The following is a 10,876-nucleotide window of genomic DNA, read 5'->3' as shown; positions in this document are numbered from 1 at the left end:
TCTGCCATATCTTCATTATAGAACAAGTGTGATTTTTACAAAAGAAGACAGTGTCACAGACTATAAATTAAAAAGGGAAGCCGGGGCCTTCACGGTGGCGCAGCGGTTCAGTGCTGGGTTGCAAAGCTGCCCGCAGCCTCTGCAGCACCGGTTCGATCCCCGGCTGCTCCCCGGCCACTGGAGGAGGGTCCTACATGGCGCGCAGACCTCTCCTGCCGCCCGCTGCTCCCCTCAGCAGTGTACTTCGGTCCTTCTGCCTGCTCTGCTCCCCGCTCTGGCTCTGGTGAATTCTCTCACCCTCCCGCACTTCTGACTGTCCCCTGTGCTTGTATAAATAAGTAAATTAAAAAAAAAAAAAAGGGAAGCAGAGCCATCACATTGTTGCTACTACAACCTTCATTTGTTTTTTTTTTAATAGAATGGTGGTTTACTGCATTTTTATGTATTTTATAGTTTATGAAGACTATTTTTATTTTTCCCTCAAAACTCTATTAGATTAGGCATATCTTCCCAGTTATTAACATCGATTAAAAATAGTTTTTGTGAATATTTTATAAAAAGAGACTTACATGCCACTATGATAATCAGTAATCATGCTGGGAAACTATCAGGAAACGCTAAATTAAGCATTAAGTGGAGACTGAATTTTCAGAAATCTCTGGGGATTATTTCACTGTCATTCTGCAGCAACAGCTGCAAAACCGGAAACACCAGTGGGTTTTGAGCATCTACTGTGTATCAGATTTTTTTTTAAAGTTTCTTTTTTATTTAATCTTCACCATAATCCTGTGAGATAAAATTAGAAATTTTGAAAGTATAAATGGGCGGGAGTTTAAGAGTCCTTCCTTCCCTTTAACTACTAAAAGCCATGGTTCTTTCTAGAAATGCTATCAATCCACTAACAAGGAACTAACTTTTCAGTGCCTCCGCAGCAACTCAATTCCTTTCCTTGACTGATCTCATCCCAAGTGTCCTACTCTAACGGATGGTTTTATCTATTTTGTAATCTGCACAAGTAGGTTATCCTCTTCCTTCTTTTCTGTAGGTTTCAGATTACATATGTGTGAGATGAGAAATTTAGATAAAATTTTCTTTGATTTTCACTTTCACTGAACTCTGGAAAGGAAGTGAGAGGAAGACAAATCATTTTAAGGTCTGGGGGGCAGATCGACTAGGTTAAAATCTGGCGCCGACAGGTCGAAAGCACCTGCCTAGGTGGCAGTGAGCCGAGCAGCGAGCATCGAATCTGAAACCCGGAGTTACTGCTGGTGTCAAGCTCCCACTACTGTGGAAGCCTTGCTCGCTCCCGGAACTCGGGTCACATCTCGGCCACACCCCTGTCAGCAATGAACTACATTTCCCAGAATGCCATTTAAGCCGCCCTCCAGGGCTCCAATAAGCGCCTGAGTGACGCCATCAGCCCGCGCGATATTTAGACTATTGATGTCGTGGCGCTTTTGGGTGAAGAGCCTGGTGCTTTTCTTGGCCCTGGTACCGAAGACGCTGTCCGGGTGACACCAGGCTCCTTCCTACCCACCACTCCGCTCGCCTTTCCCCTCCCTCCTCTGGCAGAATGAGACGTGCAGGCCTGGGTAAGAAGAGGGCTAAGGTTCGAAGTTCGAGGTCCCTAGGACCGGCCTGCTGGGCGCAGGGGCGCGGGCGAACATTGAACTGGTCTTATGTCACTGGGATCTCGTGTATGGAGGGGTGTCTGGAGGCGGTGCCAAGTGGAAACCCACCATTTGCCCCAGACGCTAGGGCTTCCCTTAAGCTTCATTCAGTACCAAGTTTGGATGGTAGGTAAAAGAGAGTAGTGGCGGGCTGGAGGGTGTGTATAGGTGTCAACTCACTAGTCGAGTTAGTGTTCCCAACTGAGCGTGATTTTAGAAACTTGAGTTTCCCAGAGCCCGGCTTTGTTTTCTTTTTCTCCACTTGCCCTGGATTTTAGTTTATTCAGAAGCGAAATCTAAAGACTGAGTTCTGTATAGGAACAACCCTAATAATAATCACATGAGACAGGTAACAGTGAGTTACAAGGGTAAACGTATGTCATCACTGTTAAAGACCATGGTATGTAACATCGGGGTTAAAGGTCATTTTACCGAGAGCATTTATCTAAACCTTGTTCCACTGTTAAGGTAGTAAGTAGTATGTGATAAGGCTTGATGGCAGCATTTGTTCTTAATCTCTTGATTTACAAAGCAAAAGGGTTAAGTTAGGCATAAGAACTTGGAATAGGCCATTTTAATGCACAGCTATTCCAATAGAATTTTCTAGTTCTGAAGCTATTAAGAGACTTTTATTAAAAAAAAATACTATTGGGCCTCCCTGGTGGCGCAGGCGAATGAGCGCAGGGCTGTGAAGCTGTCCGCAGCCTCTGCAGTGCCGGTTAGATTCCCCACCCGTCACAGAGCAGCCCACATGGCGCAGCAGACCTGTCCTGTCTCACCTGCTGCTCCCCTTAGCAGTGTATTTCAGTAAATCCGCCTCTTCTGTTCCCCACTCTGTGGTGAATCCTCTCACACCCCCACACCTCTGGCCTATACCCCAGTTCTTGTATGCATAAATAAATCTTTAAAAAAATACTATTGGGGCCTCCCCGGTGGCGCAGCGGTTGAGCGCTGGGTTGCGAAGCTGCCGGCAGCCTCTGCAGCGCTGGTTCGATCCCCGGCTGCTCCCTGGCGCGGAAGGAGGGTCCCACATGGCGCGCAGACCTCTCCTGCCGCCCGCTGCTCCCCTCAGCAGTGTACTTCTGTCCTTCTGTCTTCTCTGCTCCCTGCTCTGGCTCTGGTGAATTCTCTCACCCTCCCGCGCTTCTGACTGTACCCAGTGCTTGTATAAATAAATAAAATAAATCTTTAAAAAAAAAATACTATTGTACAGTGTACTTGAGAAAATGCACGAAATATTTGAGGAAAAATTACCTTTTTAGTTGTTAAAATAAAATGGGAAAGAGAAAAGGCTTTACAAAAATGTCAAGAATTTTGAAGTCAGTATAAGTTCCTAGTACTTGAACTTTGACTAATATAGTATGAGAGATCCCTCAAAGAGGCTAATGATTCCATTCTTGACAAAAGCATGCACAAGTAAAGTTGAATAACAGTGAATTCAGATTCTATTCATTAACTCGTTCATTTACAAATATTTATTGGGTGTTCTTTGTGTGTGTGTGTGTCTGTCTACATTTGTGGGGAATATACAACCATGAGTGAAATAGTTTCTACCCTTGGAGTGTAGTCTAGAGTGCAAAAAGATTACATAGAGTGAGAGCAGTAAGAATTCAAAGATGAAGTTCTGCTTTTTAGACCACGTGAGATCTTAAAAGAGCTTCCTGGGCCTCCCCTGGCGGCGCAGCGGTTGAGCGCTGGGCTGCGAGGCTGCCCGCAGCCTCTGCAGCGCCGGCCACCGCCGAAAGTCCCACCAAAAAAAAAAAAAAAGAGCTTCCTGTTCATATTTGGGCCATGTGGCTGGTACTTTCTGTCTTTCCATCTCACTGTCACTGCCTCTCTTTCTGTTCTAGAAACCTCTAGTTTCTATATCATTATGTTTCCCCATAATCTCAGGCCATCATTGAATCTCCTTTAATCCCTGGTCCAATATAGTTCCCATAATCCCTATCTTCAGTTCTTTAGTCACTCTTGGCAAGCAATCTGATTCTCCTGGGGTTAGGTTCTTCTGTAGCCACAACTCTCTAAGTCTCTAACTCTTAGTCAATCCAGCCATCCATTTTCTCATGGCTAGTGAGACCAATTTTTTATATGTGTGCAGAAAAATCACACATCTGGGAGAATTGAAAGCACTACAATATATTGCTTCAACCAGGATTATTTTATCCCCCAGTAATTCTGAGTAGTCTTAATCTCTTGTCTTCATTTAGTTTCCTGTTTATTCCAAATGACCACATTCTTCAACTGTCTTGTCTTTTGCTGAAAAAATTGATGGTTTTAACTCTTTAAAAAATAAATTGGGACTGAGCCTCCCTGGTGGTGTAAGGGGTTGAGTCTCAGTACTATCAAGCTATATGCAGCCACTGCAGCACAAATTCGATCCCTGGCCAGGGAACTAATCCACATGGCGCATAAGACCTCTCCTGTCTCACCCGCTGTTCCCCTCAGCAGTGTGTTTTCAGTCAGCCTGCCTGTTCTGCTCCCCACTCTGTCTCTAGTAAATACTCTCACACACCCCTCTCTCCCCCACCCCCGCACCTCTGGCCTACACCCGAGCTCTTGTATATATAAATAAATAAATCTTTTTAAAAAATTGGGAGTAACACCCTCAACTATTCTTTCCCCTAAGTCCCTAATGCATGTTATATTGTCACTTTTCAAGATTAGTCTACCTGTTCAGTTGACTGATCAGTATCAAGTACAATATTAGGCAGCTGTTCTTAGTGCTATCTGTAGAAGATAAACTCCATACATGTAGCACTTAGAAAGAACAATGGATCTGACACATGGTAGCTAACTCAAATATTTGTCAAAAGAATTAATTAACCCTCCGTTTAATTCTCAGGTAATGTTCTCCATAAGTTATTCAAACTCTTCTATGTAAGAGATAGATGCCTGTAAGACCTTCCCTCTGCCATGAGCTCCCTCCTGCTATATTATCCTATTTCTCTTTCCCTTAATAGCCAAATTTCTTCAATTGGTAGTTGGTATTACCACTTTCAGATCTTTTTTAAAATTCATAGCTCTATTGAGCAGGGAGTATATCCTGAATATCATTGTATAACTGCCTATTTTAGTATCTTGTGAGCAATCAGTCCATGATAAATGTATAATGAAATAAAGTGAATATTCTTTGCTTAAGAGCTGGTATTAGAATAGTTCTGAAAATTTTTCACTTGAAGTGTGAATATTATAGACATGCATGGTCTGCAACGCCCTCCAGGGGTCTTTTTCAGTTTCTTTCCTATCATGATTTCAGTTCTTTCCTATCATGATTTAAAAAATACCTTCTATTTTTGCTACAGCTATACTTGTGACTCTCTGATCCTTGCAGGTGAAGGGATACCTCCTGGCAACTATAGAAACTATGGCTATGCTAATAGTGGGTACAGTGCCTGTGAAGAAGAAAACGAAAGACTCACTGAAAGTCTGAGAAACAAAGTAAATACTATAAAATCTGTAAGTATATACCGTATTAGATACTTTTAAATTTGTATCTATACGTATTTACTTTTATTGGTATCATACTAAGGAATCTATTACCCAAATACTATAATCAGTGAGGTCAAAGTATACTCAATATTTAGAACATTATTTGAGAAGGTTAGGAAATGTGGCCAATCAAAAGAAATGGTACATCTACTTATTTTCTTTTAAACTCCACCTGTTTTTGTAGTTAGATTTAAAATACCATATTTTGTCTGTAGTAATGTCTCACAGCTGTCCATCTTCCACCCCAAAAGCCACTCTTCTCACATTTTCTTCTTCTTGTCATGTAAGATATAGATCTCAGTCTTGGATGTTTCTTTGACCTCATGTTGTCACTAAGTCTTCCGCTTCTTTCTATTGTTTCTTTTCCTGTTTGTCTATTCTTAATACTATTGCCTGGTTTTCTTAGGTGAACTATTAGGAAGCCTTTTAACTCTTCCTGACTCTCTTCCTTATTTTTTGATGTTCTTGTGTGAGTTCCATACTCTCACCACAACCATTTATTTAAAGTATTTTTTTTAATTGCATCATGTACTCAACAGTATCGATGATGTCCTCCCATGAATGTCCTCCTATGATGTAGTAAGTAAAGTTTATACACTGTAGCTGGATCATATAGGTCCTTCAAAAATTGGCCACAGCTTTTACAACCTTACCTCCCACACTTCCAGAATGTGTATATGCTTTCTGCCAGACGAGTCCACTCCATGTACTATGTACACTGTCACTTTCTCACCTCCATATCTTTGATCATGCTATCCCTTTGCCTTTAGATATCCTCTCCCTCCTTATATGTTGCTGAAGTCTTACTCATTCCACTTCATTGTACCTCTTCCCTCCAAGCTTTACCTGACTAAAACATCAAAGTAACAACATTTGTCCTATGAACATAAGATCATTTGTACCATTCCTGCAGCACTTATAGTTCTGTATGTAAAATAAATTTACCAGACTGGAGGATTTCCTATTGCACTTTAAAAAAAAAAATTTTTTTTTTAAAAGGACAGGTTATGGAAAAAGAAAAAGAGGCACCTGCATATTCACAGGTGGGCAGGAAAGCTGTCGATTGTAGTTATTTTTATATTCTACACAGTACCTAGCATAATTCTTTGTTAGTGGTATTGAGTAAATATGTATTCAATGAAAGAATTACAGCAAGATAATGTTAATAGTGCTGATTACAATTGACTCTGCATTATAAACACACTATACACTTACGGAGCATTCAGTATAGTTCATGTTGTCAAACCCAACTGGTTTCACCTTAATCTTTGAAAAATTAAACTGTATTCAGAGTGGAGACTTTTACATTTTGAAATTAGTACTAATTTCAAACTCATTGTAAAACAAGACTAAGGAATTAAGAATTAAAGTTTTGTTTAACAACATGTTAATAATTTAGGCTCCTAGTTAGAAGAAAACTGTGATGCCTGAAAATTTCTTTTCTTGGCCTGAATGATAGTTCCAGGAAAAAGTTGGATGGTTTGGGTATCTAGCTTTGTTATCCCTGAATTATTAAATTTTGGGGAAAAACACATATTCTGATCTGTAGAATTCTGTGGTTTTTTTGTCAGTATTATTCCATATGCTTTCCCAACAAATTTAATTTGCAAACTATATTTGCATTGTTTTGCCAAGATTTTCAGTAGTTGGCTTTATTTATTCAAAGATCTTGAAAATAAAATCTTTGAAAAATTTATCATATAACATTAAATAGCTTTTGGGTTGAGTAACTTTCATAATTATCCATGTTGTGTTGTTTATTTTAGGCTCAACCTCTCTTCCGCTTTTAGCTTCAGGATGTGGCTAACACTAACTTGTAATTTTTTCCAATTTATTACATTTTAAAGAAAAAAATACCTTTAACGTCTAAAGGAATAATCAGTTTAGGCATATATATAAAATCATATTTCTTTATACTTTAAAATATAGAGGAGGAAATATATAGATATATGCTGTTCTATGAATAATACAAAAATACAAAAAAAGCATGCAAGGATAAAAGAACCATGGAGAAGTCTATATTAAACTTAAAAAATGGAATTGAATATTAAGGTAAAATCAAAATGAAGAACAGAGACAATGCAGAGTTGCTAAGGAATAGAAATTCTAAATTTGTTTTCCATTAATTCAGTGGAAAAAAGTATCAGAAGATGAGAGTATATTTTATATTTCTAGAATAAGGTTTTATTTGAGAAACTCTTTGATCCTTTCCTCTTAGTAATAATGTTTATGTTTTCTTTATAGCTTTCCATTGAAATAGGCCAGGAAGTTAAAAATCAAAATAAATTATTAGCTGAAATGGTAAGTGGCTATGTTTCTAACTTTAAGAAATTTGATCTAATATTCTCAAATTTAGTCTGTTGAGCAGGAATAATATTATTTTAACATTTATCTATTTTGAAATTGATCTAAAGACCATAAGTCCTATATTCTCATCCATTTATATCTAGATGATTTGGAATAACAATAAAGTTTATTTTTGCCATATGTTCTATTTTTCATCTTGCCTAACATAGTAAGAGGAGGTGGTGGAAGCCAACTTATCTTTTTTTTTTCTTTTAAAGATTTATTTATACAAGAACAGGGGTACAGGCCAGATGCGCGGGAGGGTGAGAGGATTCACCAGAGACACAGCAGGGAACAGAACAGCCAGACTGACCAAAATACACTGCTGAGGGGAGCAGCAGGCAAGACAGGAAGAGGTCTGCTGTGCCATGTGGGAGTCTCGCCGGCTAGCGGGAATTGAACCCACGCTGCAGAGTCTGTGGACAGCTTCACAGTGTGGTGCTCAACCACCTGTGCCACCAGCGAGGCCCAGAAGCCAATTTATCTTTAATACTATGTTTAGAAATACTGTTGAAGGGCCTCCCTGGTGGTGCAAAGGGTTAAGATGCAACCTGTGAGGCTATCTGCAGCCACTGCAGCATGAGTTCAATCCCCGGCCATGGTGCAGCAGACCTCTCCTGATCACCCGCTGCACTCCTCAGCAGTGTATTTCAATAAATCTGCCCGTTCTGTTCCCCTCTCTGTCTCTGGTGAATTCTCTCACTCCCCCATACCTCTGGCCTGTACTCCAGTTCTTGTATGCATAAATAAAAAAATCTTTAAAAAAAAATACTGTTGGAGACTAAGGACTTCTGACTATTGAGTCTCAGAGCTCTCAATGGATGAAAACTATACAAAATCAAAATGCATTTTATATATCCATCCAACCTATTCTCTTTTACTTAATGTAAACCTGTTTCTTTGCTAAGATCTCCCCAGTAGCCACTTTTGGACAAAACATAGTATCATCCAGAGCCCTTTATCTTAGACTCAACAAACTCAGCATCATATACCATTTCTTGTAAACACCTGCTTTCATTCTTTATTGTTTATTTTGGATGTCAAGCTTCTCCAGGCCGTCCTTAGTTTCTCAGTATACTTTTAAAAGTGTGGTTTTCAAAAATGAATATGGCAATGAATGCAACATTCTCACAAAAGTTGTCCAATTACCTGGGGCATTTTCTAAAAATATACTCTAATTATACTCTGCATTCTGACAATCACTTTAAATAGTAATTTAGAATTTCAGGAAGAGGGAATTAGATATATGTGTTTTGAAAAAGTATCCCAAGTGAGTCTGATACATAAACCTGGTGAAGCACTATAAATCTAAAGTGCATGAATTACACAGAGCCTAAGCTGTTCAAAGATATGCCAGGGCCTTGTCATCTTGGGATACTGCAAATTCTATGAAGATCCAATATTTCTAACCCATACCTAGTCCTCATTTTAAGGAGTTTTCCAGCTATGTTTTTATGTGGTAGTCCCCCACCCATCTATTTTTGTTTTCCTTACTACAGCTTACCACCTCTACATGATATTCTGACTTCTAATAGATTCTACTTCAAAGCCAAGTATCTAAATAAAAGTATCTTAAAAGTGAAGCTTACAATTAACTACTAACCATATTAAATTTTGGATGAAATGCCTACTGGCATGCAAACCACCATTTGGCCTTGGAGAGGAATGCCACAACAGAAAGTAGGAAAAAACCTGTATGATAGCAGAAAAACTATTTACATTTTTTGTTGGTATTTTTTAATCCATATTATTGGAATGAGACCTAGATAGTTTGAGATTGAATTAATCTGAGGCAAAAAGAAATGTTCATTAGATAATGAAAACGCATTTTATTCATTGAGAGAATTTCTGTATACTGCATGGAATAATCAGGGCTGATAACCCAGGTTATAAACAGGCTCCTGAATTGATTAAATGAAAATGTCATTAAAAATACATTCTAATAACAGTATATTTAAATACTTAAATGCAAAAATTAAAATATTAGTCTATTATATTTTATTTTTCTGCTCACAGGATTCACAATTTGATTCTACAACTGGATTTCTAGGGAAAACTATGGGAAGACTGAAAATTTTATCGAAAGGGAGCCAAACAAAGCTGCTGTGCTATATGATGCTGTTTTCATTGTTTGTGTTTTTTGTCATTTACTGGATTATTAAACTGAGGTGATGCAAGTAAGTCTGAGTTTGGAATTTGTTCCAGTTTTGTGACTTGGAGTGCCATTGAAGAAAAAAGTCAGCATCCAAACATTCCTAATTCTCATATAGTATGGCTTTTCCACAGAGGATCCCCAAATTTTACTTGTTTTATAAATCACTTTAGATAATACAATGCTCTTTTAATACTGTTTCTTAATGACTCATTTTTGCCTCTATTTTCAGGGGTATTGAGATGGCTTGAAACCAGTCTGGGCCTAATGGTTTTCCATTGTTTGCTGTCAAGTGAAATAGCAATATAATATTCTGTTCTTGCCATAAATGTAGGCGTATGTTCCATAAGAGACACTTAGTGGGAGCATAACAGAATGCCTGGAGAGCCAGGCACTGAGCTCCTGAGGGAGTGAACAATTTGTGATGGAATGGTAAATGTAGTTTCCTGAATTGTCATCATCGGGCCTTTCCTCCTTTATTTGGCTAAAATTGTAAGCTGATTTCTTTTTCCCTTCAATTTTTCTGGTACTTTTGATAATACGACTCCTCTTTTCCCTCTGGCCAAGAACTTCATTCTGTAATATAACTTGTTATTTTGGAATTTACCAACAGAGTCCAACACAATTGTGTACTAGTATAGTTGATGTTTTATATTAACTTTATCATTGGTTTGGCTTATGATAGTTTTATGATTTTAGCTACTTTTGGTTATCATTTGTGACAGAATGTCAAGCGCAAGTAATTGCTAAGCTTTGATTAGAAATAAAGTGTTTAAGAAAATGAATTGCCTCTGCTTTACTACATGCTCAAAAATACTGAAAAATACTGAGGCATTGAACTTGCAATTAAGACTATTGTCACTTTAATCCAATATATTTGTTTATAGAAAGCAAAATGCAAAGGTGGACAGTTGAATAGAAAGAAATATTAAAATTAAAATGTTAAATACTCTATTTCTCCTATTTTGGAACTTATCCATTTATAGGCTCTCAAAATAAAATTTTTAATGAAATATATTGACTTTGTTGTTTCTTTACTTTTTGACATAGAATCTGAGAAATTGTCCTGAAAACTCAGATTTTGAACTAAGTGAGTAAAAGTTAATATTTATTGATTCAGATCTTGTTTCAAACATATGAGATAAATCGTGACTGCAATTTCTACATCTCTCATGTATTATATTTGTACATCTCTCATGTATATTTTCAATTATAAATC

At 38.1% G+C, this 10,876-nt stretch overlaps 1 protein-coding gene across 1 annotated transcript; it reads left to right on the top strand.

The window, feature by feature from the left end:
• Window positions 1–1,425: 1,425 nt before the first annotated feature.
• On the top strand, window positions 1,426–10,674 carry BET1 (Bet1 golgi vesicular membrane trafficking protein). Its single transcript, XM_037508016.2, has 4 exons — window positions 1,426–1,592; window positions 5,002–5,126; window positions 7,404–7,460; window positions 9,522–10,674. The coding sequence occupies exons 1-4, from the start codon at window positions 1,574–1,576 to the stop codon at window positions 9,675–9,677; spliced, it is 357 nt and encodes a 118-aa protein (XP_037363913.1). The 5' UTR covers window positions 1,426–1,573; the 3' UTR covers window positions 9,678–10,674.
• Window positions 10,675–10,876: the final 202 nt, after the last annotated feature.

Source organism: Talpa occidentalis, unplaced genomic scaffold (genome assembly GCF_014898055.3).
Source record: "Talpa occidentalis isolate TD23 unplaced genomic scaffold, MPIMG_talOcc4v2.1, whole genome shotgun sequence".
NCBI classification, from domain to species: domain Eukaryota; kingdom Metazoa; phylum Chordata; class Mammalia; order Eulipotyphla; family Talpidae; genus Talpa; species Talpa occidentalis.
This window is presented reverse-complemented; position numbering and strand designations above follow the sequence as displayed.

What these genes read in the sequence shown, in the direction of transcription:
- BET1 (XM_037508016.2), top strand. An exon ending in AAGTAAATACTATAAAATCT is followed by an intron (nt 5,127 to 7,403) that starts GTAAGTATATAC and finishes TTTTCTTTATAG; the next exon opens with CTTTCCATTGAAATAGGCCA. An exon ending in ATAAATTATTAGCTGAAATG is followed by an intron (nt 7,461 to 9,521) that starts GTAAGTGGCTAT and finishes TTCTGCTCACAG; the next exon opens with GATTCACAATTTGATTCTAC.